Source organism: Cheilinus undulatus, linkage group 6 (assembly GCF_018320785.1).
Source record: "Cheilinus undulatus linkage group 6, ASM1832078v1, whole genome shotgun sequence".
Lineage (NCBI taxonomy): Eukaryota > Metazoa > Chordata > Actinopteri > Labriformes > Labridae > Cheilinus > Cheilinus undulatus.
This window is the reverse complement of record NC_054870.1, coordinates 9,293,296-9,311,300: the sequence shown is the minus strand read 5'-3', so window position 1 is coordinate 9,311,300 and position 18,005 is coordinate 9,293,296. Positions and strand designations below refer to the sequence as shown.

Here is an 18,005-nt window from a genome sequence, read left to right as displayed (position 1 = left end):
AACTAACCTTCTATCGATGATAAATTATAGTTTTTTTTAAACATTTCAGTGTGAAAATTCTACATTTTGAACCTCTGAATACAGATAAACAGCACTAATGTAAAGACACTGATGGCTCTGCAGCACAGTTAAGGGATCATGTAGTCCTTTGTGACTCTTCTTGACTCATTTGCACAGGTTTAGTGGGTGATTAAGCTGCATTAACCTTTTGTGAATAGGGAGTCAAACTCTACTCAATGTCACTAATAAGCAGGTTCCTGTCTCATGTTTAGCCCAGATGTGGCCACTTCTTTTTGCTCTGTTTAAAAAAAGACAGTGATGGCCCAGTATCCAAACTGCAGCTCACAAATGTGCAACATGAAGATGGGTGCCAGGTTATTGGTTACTTAAAATCTCCATCAGCACTTGAGGAAATGAGATTTGTAGATAGCAGTCTTATTCTGAGGTAAGTTAGATGTTAAAGCAGCGTGTTTCATTGCAAAGCTACCATGGTATTCACAAGTTGCCTCCGCAACCTGCCAATTATCTGAGGCTCAGCTATGGATATGCAGCATCTTGTCCAAATGTGGTCGCTTCTCGCTCCAAAATAACCAGATACGGTAGCAGCTGTCAAAGTAGAAACTTAGAATGACAATTTATGAACTAATGGGTGTATATGACAAGTGAATGTAACCACAACAGTGTCTATACCTATTTTAGCACACGTTTGGGACAGAGCATTGCTGCAGTTTTTGTTAGAACATGTTTATTTGTTACATGTAGTGAATTAAGAATGTTTTAGAGCAGTTAGTTAAATTATTATCAAACTCAAACACCTCAAGTGCAGTTTGTTAAGTCACACTTTATTTTTCAGCTTCAACATTAAAAAACCTTCCAGTCTGTATTAAAATGTTTATCTCACAGCACTTCAGCAAATGTAAATATGTTAAAGCACACAGCAGCAAACTTATAGGGCTAAAAGATTGTACCGTATGCACCTTAACTTCCTATGTGTTTTAATTTTTAATGGCATCTGATAAAATATCTGTACTGTCATCAAACAGGCTGACTGTAAACATCATGAGAATATAAAACTGTTTGAGAAAAATGTCCTCTTCTATTGCACTAAATCCTCAGCTCAGCACAGGATCATTAAAGATATCTGACACTAAGATAATTTCAGTTTTATTATCATCTTTAAAAAATTAAATATTATTCATTAAGAAAATACAAATGTACAATTGTACATTTTTAATGGTTAGAGACTCTGTGGAATGAGTTGGAGAGGCACATGTAGAGGAATGAAGGGGGTAGTATAAAGTTAGTGAGTAAAAAAGTAGTGTTCACTTCAAAACTTCATGTTACAGAAAGGTTCAGGTGTCTTCTCCTGCTTGTCCTCTCACCCCGATTTAAAGAAAGGTGTTCAAGGAGGAAGATGGAGAGGGCAGCGATTGATTTTCTGGATTCAGCATCTTCAGTGTTGTCCTGTCGGCTTGTTTGGTATCTGTCAGTGCTGTTTGGGACGCTCAGGGTCAAACTTGAGGAGCAGGCCGAGGGAGGCGAAGCCAAATAGAAAGGTCTGGAAAACCCACAGGCAGCGAGTGGTTGTGTTGGTGATCCCTTTGTTTCTGCAGACACACAGAGAAAAATCAATGAAGTGAAGCTACAAACTGCTCCACTAGTCAGAATTTTAACACTGGCTCCTTTTTCCACATTATAAATGATTCAACATTTGACATTCAAACCTGAAAACCTCAGTTTTAACCTACAAATGTTTCATAGATTGACTCATGTGATGTCATTCCTAAAGGGTCTTTCTTCCCTTTAAAACTGGGCACCTTATTTTAAGGGTTGTATTAGGGATGTTGCTAAGTGACTGATTTCAAATCTGATTAAATGCTAAATTTAATCTAAAAAAATCATTCAGTAAAAAGCCTATAAAGCATAATTTATTTAACACAGGATCACAGAGTCAGTGGGTAGTGTCTGCCAATTGTGTCTTAAGTTATATTTCCTGTCATGCTAGCCTTTAGTTGTTTTTTTAGGTTAGGTCCACGAGTTCAGCCAACATTCAACTTATCTCCATCAAGTACATGCTTCACATACAGCAACAACTAGAGTATTGATATTTCCGTTTGTAACATTTCAGGGTTGAATTTAACTCTCAAAGTGTGATTATAACTGCATTCTGAGTTAAATGGCTTTCAGATTTAGAATTATTTGATAGTGTTGATCCATTCAGGGTTAATCCTCTTTTAAGGATTACTTGGAAAAAAAAAACTCCTAAAAACCTTTATGAAGGTAAACACTGTCATCAGTAAAAATTCATTATAAGTCACATCAATAAATCTGTTACTCACACAAAGAAGAGAGGCTTTAACTACCAAATTTAAATGAAAACTTTTAGCATTTTAAATCTGTATATTACCACTGTCAGGTGTGCTCAACGGAGGAGTGTGTAAGAGGAGAAAGCAGAGGAAGCCCGCCAGTGTTGTGTCTCTTCAGTGAGTTCATTCATTGAGGTGTGCTGTTTTGTGTTCAGATTGTTTTAACTTTTTCCGGCAGTCACTTCCTGCTGATGCTCTCTCATACTTATATTTTATGATGATTATGCAGATACACGTCATCTTCAACGAGGCCAACACACACGGATCACATGTGGAGATAATGTAATATCTAGTCAAACTTGTCCAAACGTGGGTGTTTTATTTTATCTTCAATATACTACTGATAATAAATACTGTCATAAGAGCAGAAACATTAAACCAAAGCTACAAAATGAGGCAGGGCAGAGGAATGTGTCTGGGAGAGCTGCAGGTGTGAGGCAGGGCCGGTTTTAGTCATTTTGAGGCCCAGGGCAAAGACCAATATGAGGCCCCTCCCCCTCTTGATAAAGAATTAATAATGAGTGGAAAAAATTAGAAAGCATCTCTTTTATGTTAATAAAGCCACAGAACTACAGCAAAGGCCCCAATCACCAGCTCTTTGACAAACATCTCATAGTTCAAACTCAGCACATTCTGATATCTTAAAAAATCTTTAAGCCAGGTGGAACTCATATAATGCTGGTGCCAAGCCAAAAGGAACACTTTTCAGTAGGGCGGGGTATTGCTAAGAACCTCACGATTCAATTCGATTTCGATTCTTTAGGTTGCGATTCAATTCGATATCGATACGATATTGATATAAATGCTTTGATGTTGATTCAGTAAGAAGTAGAAATACACAAATGACCTGTTGACAATTTTTAATCATTATTTTCATGCCCATGTGAACATATGTGGTAGGTCACCTCACATTTTTAGTAATGAAACATCTGAAAATAAAAATTTGCACAATAATAACTTATTTGTGCATAAGGAGTACAAAAGTAAAAAACATGCCAGTTCCGTATAAACACTGAAAAAGTAAAGTGCATGGAAACTTTAATAATATTTCTTTCCTCTTGGAAATTGTGATAAACCTCACATAACAGGGTTACGGTTGGTTGTTGTATGGTCGAGTGCAGCCACCATCGATACAAAGTGAATCACATGCACAGTGACCCCCACTGGCATGGAGGTGAATCCATTCAGAGGATTTGCTGAATCGATATTGAATTGAGGGGGGAAATACTGCGATGCATCGATTAATCGATATTTTTGAGGGTTTTTTGTTAGTAATTAAAATTAAAAATGTCTAAAATTTACATCCAAAGTGAAACAACATAACATTATGTACACTTTACTGTGTAAAAAATAGAAATGTAAAAAAATTACACTACAAGAGAGTTAAAATATCAGCACCTCACAAAACGTTATTTTAATTTATTACATAGAATTAACATTGATTGACTTTTCTCTGCATACTAGGAATTTGACCGTGTGTTTTGGTGCAAAAAAAAAAACACACAACAACAGAAGAAAACATAGTAAAAGGATCTGCATACAGCTGCACTTCTGCTGTCAAGGAACTCAGCACATTCAGAAAGTATTCAGATCTCCACTTTTTAAATTTTATGTTTCATGTTTTTTTTTATGTTTCCTGATGCTATAGTCTAAAAAATGAATTCTCATTTATCTACACTCAGTTCGCTTTGATGATGAAGTGAAGACAGAATTGTAATATTTTTTGAAAATGTATTTAGAAATAAAAAACTGAAACATCACATTTACATAAGTCTTGACTCTGCAAGAATACTTTAAATGTAGCTCAGGTTCCTCCCATTTCTCTCAGTTTTTTCTGAGATGTTTCTACATCTTGATTGGAGTCCACCTGTGGTAAATTAGATTGATCTGACATGATTTGGAAAGGCACACGCCTCTCTATAGAAGGCCTCACAGCTGACAATGCTTATCAGAGCAAAAACCAAGCCATGAGGTCAAAGGAACTGCCTGCAGAGCTCAGAGACCGGATCTGGGAAGGCTACAAAAAAGTCTGCTGCACTAAAAATTCCCAAGAGCACAGTGGCCTCCAGAGATCTTGTGTGGAGAAGGGACAAAGTTTCAGAAGGACGACCATCACTGCAGTCATCTGCCGGTTAGGATCCATGGCAGAGTGGCCACTTCTCAGTGCAAAACACATGAAAGTCTGCTTTCAGTTTGCAAAGACCTTCTAGTGGGCTTTCATGTGTTTGGCATCAGCCCTGTCACTGAGCTTTGCAGGCAGTTCCCTTTATCTCATGGAAATCAAGGGGTAATATCTTTTAAATCGTTATCAGAAACTAATAAAAATTGATGTTTTTTCAGTGTTTGTTTTACTGACACACTTCAGGCTTTGCAGAGATATCAAATGTTTCCCAGGGGAAGATTTTACCTAAGATTTAAAGAGGAACAGGACTGTAAACATTAGATTTGAGCACCATCTAGTGGACAACCAGCTTCATGTCGTTCTTACCTGCACACCCTCAATGCAACAATGGCCTCAAAAACATGGACGACAAAGGCAGCCCACCACCTGAAAGAGACAGAGATGTGTTCAACTCCTCTAATAAACAATCAGAAATTTTAACTCAAGGTTTAAAAACAGACAGACACAGAGGATGGCCAAATTCAACCTTGCTTTAGTTTTTAATTGTACATCTGTGTATATTTTGTCCTCTACTTAAAATACAGCTATAGTTTTTATTCTTTAATCTAAATGTTTGTTAGTTTAGTCACATTTTAGTCATTTTCACTCTTTATAATTCAAGTCCACGTTTAGTTGACATAAACTAAAAAAACATTTTAGTTGTTGTTTTTAGGGTTGTTTTTGACTTGTTTTTTGTTTGTATGCTGTTTTTTTCCTTTCCTATACTCTGTATTTGTATTTGGCTGTGGTGATAAGTGTTGTTTCCTCTTTTCTGTACACAAAGTAAGGAAATTCAATTAAAAAAAGTTGATCAAAAAAAAGTTAATCAGCCAAATTATAAAACTAGCAAGAATACTTGACACCCATCTGCAGACACAGTCAGTACTTCATTGATTAATAATATAGAGATTAAAAACCCTTATATACACAGAGGAGAAACACGCCCAACAGTCCAGCTCTAACATTTTGCTCTCATTTTAGTCCTCAAAAAACTAACCTTACTTACAAAGTTCTAACAACAAATGTCTATTTCTAGCCAGTCTGAGTCTAGTCTTCCTTATGAAAAAAGGGCAGTCAACTATCATTTAAAGCCATGGATCTAGTCATCAGAAGTTCCACTATCAAACATGAGAGCTGAATAAATAGGAGTCACAAGACAACTCGAAAAGGATCAATCACTTCACACATTAACAAACACTGAATGGTTCCTCCTCACTGTGTCACATGACTTTAACAACAACAGACGTTATCTTAATACTCTGATGGCACTCCAGCAGTCATGTGACTAAAACGACTCATTAACACAGCACCATAACAGAGGAAGCCGTGTTAATGACCTGCAAATAGTTTAAAAACATTAATGCTGGTGCTGATTAAAGAGTTGATTTATGCGGTGAGACGATGCTCTGCACATCAGCTGATCCTCACTGAGTCTGATCTGCTGCAATAAACATCTGTAGGGTTGTCAAAATATCTGAATTTCTGACTTTGATAAGATTCTGGTAAAAATACAATATTTTCACCTGACCGATATGATGGTTATAAATGTGAAGGTTCAACCCACCAGACTGGTGCCTAGAAAAAAAATGAGTTAAAGTTCCTAGGATTCGCTGAAGCTCTAGCGGTACAAATATCCATATATCCTTATTTTTTCACCTATTTTCTTTAAATAAGAACACTGGTTTCTCTGTGGTATTGTCTGAATTTCTTGATATCTTAATAAAAACAACCAAACTTTAAATGTTATCATGGCACAAACGCAGTGTAAATATGCATGCATGTTCTCCTGAACTTTTGTCCTGCATCTTTATTTAGTCCTAGTCTAGACCAGCTGATATCGAATGCTCTAGAAAATTCTAAGCCTTATTTTAGGCCAACATGTCCCCCCCAATGATTTGAGGGGCCAACATTAGTTGAGGTTTACTGCAACCGACTGATCCAAATAATCCTGAAGTAGGTGGGCTTGATATGATTTATTTTCTGCTACTGATGGAGATTGGAGATTTATGATCTGGAATTGTAAATATCAAACATGTTTGTTTTTTTTTTCTGAAAAACAGAATGCACACCAGAACTGTTTCTGAAGTCATCACTGATCCCAAACGTTTTACTCTAGATCTCATGTCGGTGGAATCTCAACTGTGAAGTCGCTACTACAACCAGCAGGTGTGATCTCTAGGTCAGGTTGTTGAAGTTGTCTTTGAAGGATCTTTCTTGGGTCTATGTCTTAAAATTTCTCATTATAACAAGAGGAGCAGTGTTTTTAATCACTCACCCTTTGTACAGGAGGTCAGCGTGATTATCCACCAGGTATTTGCAGAAGGTGCCGTACGGGCCGAAGTACTGGAAGGGAATTTTTTCCGGTATAAACACCATGCACTAAAAACACAGACAAAAGGTTTAAGTTTTCACATACTCAAACCACAATGTGAGAAGATTCATAATGCTCTGACACAGGACCTTATTGTACGCTCTATAGTCCGTAACAAGGAATTTTAAAGTTTCCAAAAAGATGGCATATACGTGAGTGGAAGGATGGTTTGTGTGGACAATTACTGTTCTATGACCTGTCAACCCAACGAGTGTATGCAGCTGACAGAAAAGAAGTGTGATTGGTTCCTAATGATCTGGTCTCTCAAGGTTTAAATCATGAAAAATCCCAGGGCTGCTGATGGAAAATGAACTGCACGATGTCAGGTTTTATGGTTGTAAAGTTCTTTACAGTAAACTGAATGATGACGGAAATTATAGGACGTTTCACAAAGAGCAGCTTTGTTGTGAGTCAAGCCACTGACTTTAATTCGACACAGCTCTGGAGGACAATCAATTTCACATCATGTTGGGGGTTTTGTCTTTGGCATTTAAGTGTTTTATTATGTGAAACTGAATGATTTGATTTGGTTTAAAGGCTCAGAATATTTCTTCAAAGTCAGGATTTTCTCTAAAAGTTCATTTCCTTCATCTTAAACCAAGTAAACAGGAAAAACACACACACATGCACATACAAACAAAAGCTGCACTGTGGTACTGTATCCACTAAAACTAATCTAAACACTAAAGAAAATCAATCATAATTATTCCAGCTAGTATGATAGTATGTTATATATTTCATGCATAAATATCTTAGTTTTCCAACCAAACCTGTAAGCTTTATAGTGTAATAAGGTTATCCTGATACCAGAATTTAATACTATAAATAACAAAAACAGAGGTCCAATCCTCAAAAAAAGACCATTAATCAAAAAAAATTAACTGGCAATGTTTTGGTACCAAAATGTTTTCAAAGAGTTTTGTAAAATGGTGTAGGATTTTGCTTGCCGTTTTGGTTCGATTTTTTTCTTGCTTTTGCGTCTGTTATATGAAAAAGATGCCGCTTTCAAAGTTTCTTCACTTTTCTGTTTAATCAATTAACAAATTAACACCCATGCCCACTTTTGACACACCTGGTGCTGAAAAATATTAAAGTACCGATAATTTTCTTAACCTTATAACACAACATAAAGAGCAAAGAAAGAGTCTTTGCTCAGAACACAATCCAGTTATCATGAAAACAAAACATGTTTATTATGATTCTGGGAAAAATGGAAAGATGTCCATGCATTTTTTTTGATACCATGGCACTGAAAATAGAAGTCCTTAAAGTTGACAATTAGTTAATTTCTCATTATTAATTGATAAAAGTCTTGCACACTGTCTGAACAATGTGCCTGTGCCAGGGTTGCACCAATACTTCAATTTAACACGTCTTTTGTTCAGTATTGACTCAATCGGCAAATAATGTTGGCATGGACCAGTGTCAGTAGTAGATGGTTATCTGTTAAATCAGATCGATTCAAAGCTGGCATTCAGCACACCTAACAGCTGATTCAGAGCTGAGATCAATTATTGGGCAGAAGAAGTGACCTATTGGACAAGCTCTGATCTGTTTTCATGGTAATATGGCACAATTTGATTATAATGTGATTGCGATTACACTGGACAATAGTGTTGGACTCAAGACTACACTATCTGAGACCAAGACTTGCCCGAGACCAGAGTGCACCGAGACCAAGACAAGACCAAGACCATAAAAGTCAATTTTAAAAACCCATGACAAGGTTGATCAGTTAAAGAGCATTCTCTCTACAATGTTAGTTTTCTTTTTAATACATTTGACAGATAAAAACAAGGCGTCTGCAACTCTTTTAAAGCACAACATGCAAAAATCTCAAATTTTAACAAATTTGTTCAACTAACTTGTTGTGAAAAATAAATCCTTCTATTTATTTAAAAGGCAATGACAGGTCCAGAATTATTTCAAATATCTGAAAATGAGACGTTTATCTAGATTTGTCAGGTGAATGAGGCCTATCAGAGGTATTTCTGACTAGAAATAAGATGGACTGATGTCTGAGTTTGAAAGTGCTTCTCCTTATTACCAAATTAATGAAGTCGAAGAATAGCAGACCAGTGCTGGTCTCATCCGGTCTTGATGGAAAATCTCAGGTCCGGCCAGTCCGAGACAGAGACAGGACTGAGTAAAAATGCTCTCAAGTCCAAGGCAAGGCCAAGACATTCAAAATGTGGTCTTGAGACCGGTCTCAGGACCAAAACCGTTCTAAAGTACTACAACACTACTGGAAAATGTTGCGATTTGCAATTTATAATAATACATAGTTAGTATCATGAGTCGAATTGCTTGGTCAAGGATAATGCAGCGAGTAATGGTAGTTGAAATGTGTATTTCTCTTCTAGACTAAAAACCAGTAGCATAAAAAATACAAAACCCAATGTTTTTTTTTCTGTATTGCTTTGGAAAAAAAAAAACCCATAACATTTCCAAAAAAACATTCCTCCTTTTTGAAAACAAAGATACCTCTATGAAGTGCAATAGTAGTACAATTGTAAACTTAAAAGCCTTTCTCTGGGATTACTGTAAACCTTTCAAGAACTTAATACTAAATAACTGCAGCCTTTTATGCAATTGTTATTGCATAGTCTGACATCACAAATGCAATTAGATGAGAATAGATTAAATTAATTAGGCAGCAAAATTTCATGGCAACAGACATGTTGGCTTCGTGGGAGTTTTACACCGAAAGAATTAACGGCAAAAACAACACAGTGGCATCTTATATCAGTTTTCTGTGTTGGCATCTTCCCTGACTTTTACAATTCGTGCATCTCTAATATATGCAGTACAGACAGTGTTATTACCCATAATCCAGTTGAGTTGACCTGTAAATATTAATGAATGACCACTGCTCCTTTCTGTCTTTTACAGCTGCTTTATTGTTAAAATCTTAAGTTTAATTTGACTTTTGAAACTTCTAAGTATTATCAATAATTGAAATAACAGATCGAATCATTTAGAAGGACAAGGAATTGACTTGAAGTACCAAATCTGAAGGTACGCGAAGTGCCTAAAAATTTGGACAACCTTGGTACACAGCAGACAGAACACAGTGAAATCTAAATAATAATTGCTGCTTTAAACTGCTTCTGTCCTCTTTCTACACCTGTGAGAGGTCAGGTACGTGTCCACGTGGACTGTGACAAAGGTTTTATTGTTGAAGGGGCCCTCCGCTCTGTGGGGGAAAGTCATTCATGGTTCTGACTGACTGTCACCGAGAGCCTGAAGGCTATTTTAACAACAGAATACTGGTAAACAGTACAAACTGGTGCTGTAACACACTTTGACACTGGTCGAGATCCCCATCATGTTTTAAAACAACACAGTATGCTATTTTAATGATCGACTGATTGATTGTAGGTGACAGTCCAATAATATAATAATGAACAAGAGAAGAATTCTCTTCAAATGTGTTGCATCTTTGCTCAGTAGGTCTAAACTCAAAAGTTCATGGGTGCGCCCTTACATGTGCAATGTCGTTTTAAATTAAGAGCAAATACCAACTAGTTTAAACAATCCAGGGTGTCAGAATTTCGTCAGAGGAGGAGTTTAGTGGATGAGTCCCAAAGCTACTTAACAGTTTTTATTTGACAACATAAAATACTTCAAAGTTCAACATGAGAAACAGAATTGAAATAGTTCAATACTTTTTATGAGTGTGTTTAAAACAATACAATCTCTGTTACTCAAAAGATGATAGTATCAGAAACAGCTGTGGGGGAAAATACATCCATGAGACAGGTGGGTCGATGAGGAATGAGTCAATACAAATCTTCCAAACAAATTTCTGCACGTGAAGAAGTTTTCCTGCAACTTTTGACCTGTGTTGGGCAAGTGTTGTGTGTCGGGGGGGTTATATTTTTGTTGTTTTTTTTTATTAAAGAGGTATTTATGTCTGATTTTTACTAGAATGGTGAAGTTTTTAAATCAAAACCGTGACAATTTTAACACATTTCCAGGATTTATTCCCTCATAAAACAAGGTTTTCATCACTGACAGAGGTAGTGAATGTATTTTCTGGAACCTTATTTTAACACTTTATTCATTTATAGTATTATACTGGTATATTTTTCCCTCGTTAAGAAAGCAGCCACGCTTATTGGAAAACAACTCTGATGAAATATAATCACACTTTTGGATTAAAAAGCTTACAGTTTATGAACCTAGCACAGAGACATTAGCTACCTACTGACACGCTGACCTTCTTACTGCCTTCATTGTGTTGGTTTAGTGTTAAATTATTTACCGAGTGTTACTGATCCACGGTGCTCAAACTGGTACATTATAAATTGAGTTTTTCATGTTTTCATTTGTATTTAAATACCAAAAAAAAAAACGAGTTTATCAGGACAAACAGTAGCTCAGAAAAGCTGGGACAGTGGGACAGCTACGTGGACTTTGGACGAGCGTCCCTTTGACCCACAGAGGACTGAATGAATCCTGATAAGATTAGATATCAACTAAACATTGACCCGAACATTTCATAACAGTGTTAACACGAAAATTATAGTGTTAGAAAGCATTTTAAAATATCACGACAAATAATTAACGTAGAGCCAAAGACAGAAGCAAATTTAACAGTAATAAACAACCGGGGAAGATGTTTTGCGCGACACAACACGGTGGCATCGACGACGAGAAAATAACTCTTAATTTTTGTATTTATCAAAAAAGAAATACTTTAATAAAATACACTTTCTCTGACTTACGGAAAAATGCCCAACACCAAAAGTCACCAAAACAATCCAGAACAGGCTGGTTCTTTTAAAGTAATCGCATCCATCACTTTTAGCCATCGCTGCTGCTGTTGTAGCTCTGCGCTGGTCCCGCTGTCAAATGTGACCGTGTAGGAACAACAGCGGGAGAAAAAGTTACAGCGTGGCATAGTGGACATTTCTGTTCATGTCGAGGGTATTACATAAAAGCCTCAAGGATTAAAAGTGGCACATTATTATGGCATACTTAAGTAAAACCATTATCCGTACACGGGTTTCTGTTTTATTTATTTTTTAAACCTAGATTTACTGCAGTCATAGGCTGGGCTTGGCAAAAGTGTTTGATAACATGTTACTTAAACAGCCTTACAAACATTTTTCAAGGTTAAAATTCAAGACGAGCTTTATATATTGTATGATAGTGGGATAAGTGAGGTGAGCTCACGACAAGTAGCAAAGCCTGCTTTTTCCACAGGGGGTGCCAAAGGCTACACAAACTGGAACAGCGCAGTCTTGAGTAATTTGGAGACCCCATGAGACCAATATAGGCCCCTTCCTCAGCTAAAGCAGACATAGCGAGTGGGAAGACCGATGAAGACAGGAAACATCCAAATGTGAAATATAAATATACAAACGCCAGTGGTACTGACTCATAGCCTTGTCGAGGAGCCCCCTAATTCAAACTCACTACATCATCACATTTTAACATGTCACTTGTCAGGTGTAATAAAATAAAAATAAAAACATGCACTCACTATTGATGGAATATCTAACACAACTCTTATATATGTATTTATTGCATTTTATCACCACATGGAAATCCACCAACTAATTGTTTCAGTATGTCTTTAGTGATGTACCTAATTATAATTTGCTTGATGCAAAGACACTTCAGAGACGGTTCATCCCTGACAGCCACTCTCACGGACCATTCGAGACGCTGTACATCTCAGAATTGAACATGCTAAAACTTCAGAAATAAAATCGGATTTAAGTTTTGTTTAGGTTAGGTTAAGGTAATGGTTAGGATACAAAAAGTTAAAAGTCAAAATCCTGACCTGCTAAACCTGATTACAGAACATTAAATAAAGCATAATGAGCAAATGTAGCTTATGTAGCTCAAATAGTAAGCTACATACAGAGCTAGGTAGCTAAAATAATTATCGTAGCTATCTTAGCTAAGGCCAAGCTTACGAAGCGGCTACATAAGCTATGTATCTGTTATCTACGTAGTTAAGTTAGCGTTAGCTACATTTGCTAAAGCTCATGTTGCTTAAGCTAATTAACTACACTGGCTTATGTAATAACGTTATTTACGTAGCTAGCGTAACTATGTTAGCTTTAGGTAAAGTTAGTGAAGCTATAGTGAGCCCCAGATTATGTAACTGCTTCTAAAACACATCTATACATAATTTAAACCCAGATAAGACCTTTGATCTTTATCTCTGTTTTATTTATGAAATGTTTTTTACTCTGTAATGTTTGCAAAGTCTTCATAATTGTATCTGCCAGACTTTGTTAATAAATAAAGTTGAAAAAAAAAAAAACTGGAAAGACATTGTACAGGCAAATTACTGCACTTCTGTTCAGAGATATACGGGGTCTTAGATAAACAGTCTGCAGCCAGACTGTCTTGAGACACCTTAGGGTTTTTGAAGGGCTTAGACCTTGCTGTTTGGATCAGGGGCACTTTCTTGGATGATTTCAATCTATTTTGATACTATATTGTTTACTCTTGACACATCATTTGCTTTAAAAATACATGTCTTACTTGTTGAAGTTATTTTTAGATGTAGTATTTGATGCATCGATATAAACTAAATATTAAGACCCACTGAAGTATGAGGCCACAGGCAATTGCTTACCTTTACATGCTGATGAAACAGTGAATGAACTGAGTTCACGATCATCTGGTATCCTCAGCTTCTGTTGTCATCAGATCAGATTAAATAACATGCTGGTGTTAAAAGTAAAAGTTTGGGCTTGGTTCAACACATGTAGCACACAAGAGTACACAACTTCTACCTCTGTGAGATAAAAATGGGATGCACTGAATAACAGATTATACCATTTCAGACTTTATCCTGAAGCTCATATAAGAGCTGTTTACTTTCAGATAGTCTGTGATTTAGTGCAGGAATTGCACTAGAATCGTGTCCTTTACTCAATAAAACAGCAGACTTCTAACCCCTTTACAACGTTTTAAGAGTGTCAACTTTCCAACACAAATAAAGAGAATAATCTCATTTTAGATAAGATGGTACACAGCTGCACCAACAAACATATGGTATTTAAAGGATGAACTTGATGAATATTCATACTTTTTAAAATATTGTGCTTATTTTTTTTGTCACCTGACTACTTGTTGTGAGTTTTACATGAAGCTTTTGACCAGATCTGTAGCTCCAAAGTACCTGAACTTTTAGCAGCTATTTTAAATAATCCCCAGTTGTCATGCATAATGGGAAAAAAGTAACTGTTACAAAAGTTTTGCAGGATTTACCACAAAAACTTTATTAAAAGGTAACAGAATTTTTTTTTAAATACGTTTTTATACTTGTAGTAAAACATGGAATACATCTTAACCCTGGAGCGTTGTAGTTTTTGTATGAAAATGAATTTGCCTTGATCTGGTGGTCTAAACAAAACAGAGAGTAAAAGTATATATGCAAGGAAATATAAAGAAATAGGTTGAGACATAATCTAAAAAAAAATACACACAATGTGCATAAAATATTTAAAAGTGAATAAATTTTCAGATGTCCCTCCATATTTCAATGTATGATTTCATTTGTTGACAGCTGTGCCTGGTGGACGGATTAACCTTTGCATAAAGAGATAAACTGATCAGGAGACTTGTTTTTTAACATGCAGATCTTTGTAGAGTCGTAACACACTAAACAAAGCTCTCTTTAGTGATTTTACATTAACTGAATAGCCTCTAAGCTCAACCAGTGTTCAGTTATCTTCAATCACACGATCATTGTATGTTAACCTAAGGCAAATCTGGTCATTGATAAGACTTTTTTTCCCATTTTTCCCCCTGTCAGGCTTATTTTAGATCATTGCACATCATGTTTTGTGAAAAAAAAATCCAGAAGTAGGTCATGGCAGCTTGTAGGCTTGTGCAAAGCTTCTGATAGGAGTTAAATGAAGCTCAGAGAGAGTTGGTGGGACTCTAGGGAGCCGTCTCCACACAAGGAGACATTGATTTTAAAAGTTATTCCAGATAAAGATAAAAGAAGTGTCCTCTTTGCTGGTTTTGTTGTATTAGATAAGACATTAAGCTGCATTGTTTTCTAATACACCCTCAAATACTGTAAGTCTGTTTCTGAACTTTGAACCTCTGCTCTGTTTGACTTTGTATACTTAGTACCATGCATGCTTTTGACATCTCCTCTGCTCAGAAAACATGACATTTAGAAGTCAAGGAAATTAAAAAAAAAACATTTTAACTGGACTTCATTGTATTGAATTTTTTGCAACATCAGCATTCAGAGAGGTGAGAACATCTGCACACCGCTGGGTCGAGGCCCGGACATGTCAAACGTGCTGACAGGCTCTACTCTCCTCTCTTTGCAACGTTAGGGTCCATTAATCAGTGAATCACTATCTTGGTTTGTTTTCCTCTCAGATAAAGAGCAGCTGCTCTGCATAAAAAAGAGGAGCCGCTGTAGGGGCCTGGTCGTTTTTTAGCTAACATCTTAAGAGTTATAAAGAGTTTTGAAATCTAGAGTGACGGCAGTTAGTTTGTGATTCACACTGATCAGAGCAACAATACATGTGTGCATTGGAATAAGAGGTTTACATTTAAATGCAGATGCTGTGACGTTTGGATGCTACTCTAGATATATTTAATATAAAATATTTAGTTAATCATCAGAATGAATTGCCTTGTTTTCAGTCCTTTATCACTCTCCTTCCTGCAGCTATAAATTTAATTTTGAGTCTCCATTATTGTTTTTCTCACACATGCAAGTTTTACTATAAATTAATTTTCTCTTTTTAAGCCCTTAAAAAGTCAAGTTTTCTAATGATGGGTATTTATACTTTCAATTTCCAATTTTGAATTTTAACAGCTGAATCTACTGATAGTAATCAAGTTGATAGAACAAGATTTATGACATGGGCACACAACAGTGTACACCATAACTATTTATTGTTTATCATTTGTATTTATTTTATACAGCTTTTGGTGTATATTTATGTTATTGTAAATCACTTAGTTCTAGACCACAAATGTCCTCATCATTTTTAACACTCTAAGGGTTTTGTACCGGACCTTAAAATATCAGATATTCTCACTTTTATTGTGTTGCAAACCTTGATGAGTTCACTTGTTCGTGGTGGTTTTACCATTCAGCAAAGGAAGGCAATTGCTTAGGGCCTCTTGCACTCTAGGGCCTCAAGGCATAGGCAAAATAGGTGTGCACCAAATGTGAGGTAAACAAGCCTTTTCAATCATTAAGATGAGTATTTAGAATTGAAAAAGGTAACCCCAGAGTTTAAAGTAGCAGTTTGATACCCAAAAAATCCACTGGGATGGAACCCAAGTCCCTCTACTGGGTTCAAGTTCCTCAAAAAGCCCCACTGAGCAAATTTAAGCTAGGTATAGGAATACAGAAATATACACGCCATAAAATAGTGGATTACTGTGTGGTAAAATGGTATGTAATAATCAAAATCTTTTAAAAAAATCTCATTTAACTTTTTTATATTTCCCCTTTTTTATTGGATTTATTTTTCCTCATTGTGACTTAATAATATCACTTTTAAAAAATATTTCTACCCAATCTTGTGCAATATGGGTGTGTGCAATATATGTCCTCATTGGTTCATGCTTTTTTTTATCGGTATGTGCAAATCCGTGTACTCCTGGATTTTGTGTATAGGTGGATTGTTGTTGCTTATTGTTCTGATTTATTACTACTATTTTGATGAAGCCCAAATTTCCCCAAAGGCACAGTAAATTGTATCGTATCATTTCATATTGGATTGTATGGTATTGCATCATATCGTAATGTATTGTATTGCTTTGTGCGTATCGTACCATATTGCTTCATAATGTATCGTATAGTACCGTACTGCTTTGTATCGCATTGTATTGTAAAGTACTGTATTGCTTCGTATCATACCGTATGGTATGGTACCGTATTGCTTCGTTTGTATTGTATCTTATAGTGCCTTATTGATTCGTATCATACCGTATGGTATGGTACCGTATTGCTTCGTTTGTATTGTATCTTATAGTGCCTTATTGCTTCGTTTGTATTGTATCTTATAGTGCCTTATTGCTTCGTAATGTTTCATACTGTACCATAATGCTTTGTATCGTTTTGTATTGTATAGTACCGTAATGCTTCAGATCATATCGTATTGTTTAGTACTGTATTGCTTCGTATTGTATTGCTTAGTGCTGTATTTCTTTGTATCGTATAGTACTTACTGCTTCATATCGTATCGTATAGCACTGTACTTTGTATCGTGTTGTATAGTACCATATTGCTTCATATCGTATTGTGTAAAACTGTATTGCTTTGTATCATAACACATTGTATTGGATAGTACTGTATTGCTTCATATCATGTTGTATCGTATTATATCATATCCTGTTGTATCATCTTGTAACATATTGCATCGTATCGTACCCTATTGTATAGTATTTTATTGCTTCACATTGTAATGTCTCGTACTGTATTGTGTCGGATATTACACCTTTACTCAGCATGTACTTCTAATTTTATAAGTTTTATTTTTCCTTGAGATGTATTAAACTATTAAGATAGGGAGATTTTGAGTTATACCATTGCTCAAATAAGATAGGTTAAGCAAATACTGCTTTCTTACGTTTTGTATGTTCTGCAGTTTTGTGGCTTTACTAAGTAAAGAGAAATGGATTCAATCTCTGCATGCTGGATTTTTTCCCCTTACTGATCCAAGAATAAATTCATTTTATTCTTGGATTTTTTTTACAAAAAATATCCTGTATTCAAAATTTAGCTTTCAGTTCTTTAATTCAAGAAAACAGAAAAGGAAATCATTAAAAATAAAAATTATTTATTCATATACTTTATAACTTTACATCATGTAAAAGAGTCGGAGTACATTTTATTAAAAGTAGGGGGACAATAAGAACCTACTTTTTGTGCTCTGATGCATAAAAATGAACATAAAAGAGTATTTAACAGGATAGAAAGGTATCAGTAGAACTCATGTCAAGCATGAGATTGTATTATGTGTAACAACAGACAAATCATATAACAATGACCACAGAAGTGACCCCATTTTCTTGCATCACCATTGCAGTGATGACATAAAAATCCACCTTTACTTCTTGCTTTAGTTCTTTTTTTATTGTTAAGCATTCAGCT

At 35.7% G+C, this 18,005-nt stretch overlaps 1 protein-coding gene across 1 annotated transcript; it reads right to left on the bottom strand.

The window, feature by feature from the left end:
• Nucleotides 1-821: 821 nt before the first annotated feature.
• On the bottom strand, nucleotides 822-11,751 carry tmem254 (transmembrane protein 254). Its single transcript, XM_041789904.1, has 4 exons — nucleotides 11,629-11,751; nucleotides 6,803-6,906; nucleotides 4,855-4,914; nucleotides 822-1,607 (listed from the first exon to the last, which is right to left on the bottom strand). Exons 1-4 carry the CDS (start codon nucleotides 11,713-11,715, stop codon nucleotides 1,487-1,489), a joined length of 372 nt encoding a protein of 123 aa, XP_041645838.1. The 5' UTR covers nucleotides 11,716-11,751; the 3' UTR covers nucleotides 822-1,486.
• Nucleotides 11,752-18,005: the final 6,254 nt, after the last annotated feature.

Coding starts and splice junctions, on each gene's coding strand:
- tmem254 (XM_041789904.1), bottom strand. CDS start 11,715: ATGGCTAAAAGTGATGGATGCGATTACTTTAAAAGAACCAGCCTGTTC. Junction 6,907..11,628: donor TTGGTGTTGGGCATTTTTCC/GTAAGTCAGAGA, acceptor CTGTGTTTTTAG/TGCATGGTGTTTATACCGGA. Junction 1,608..4,854: donor GTTGCATTGAGGGTGTGCAG/GTAAGAACGACA, acceptor GTGTGTCTGCAG/AAACAAAGGGATCACCAACA.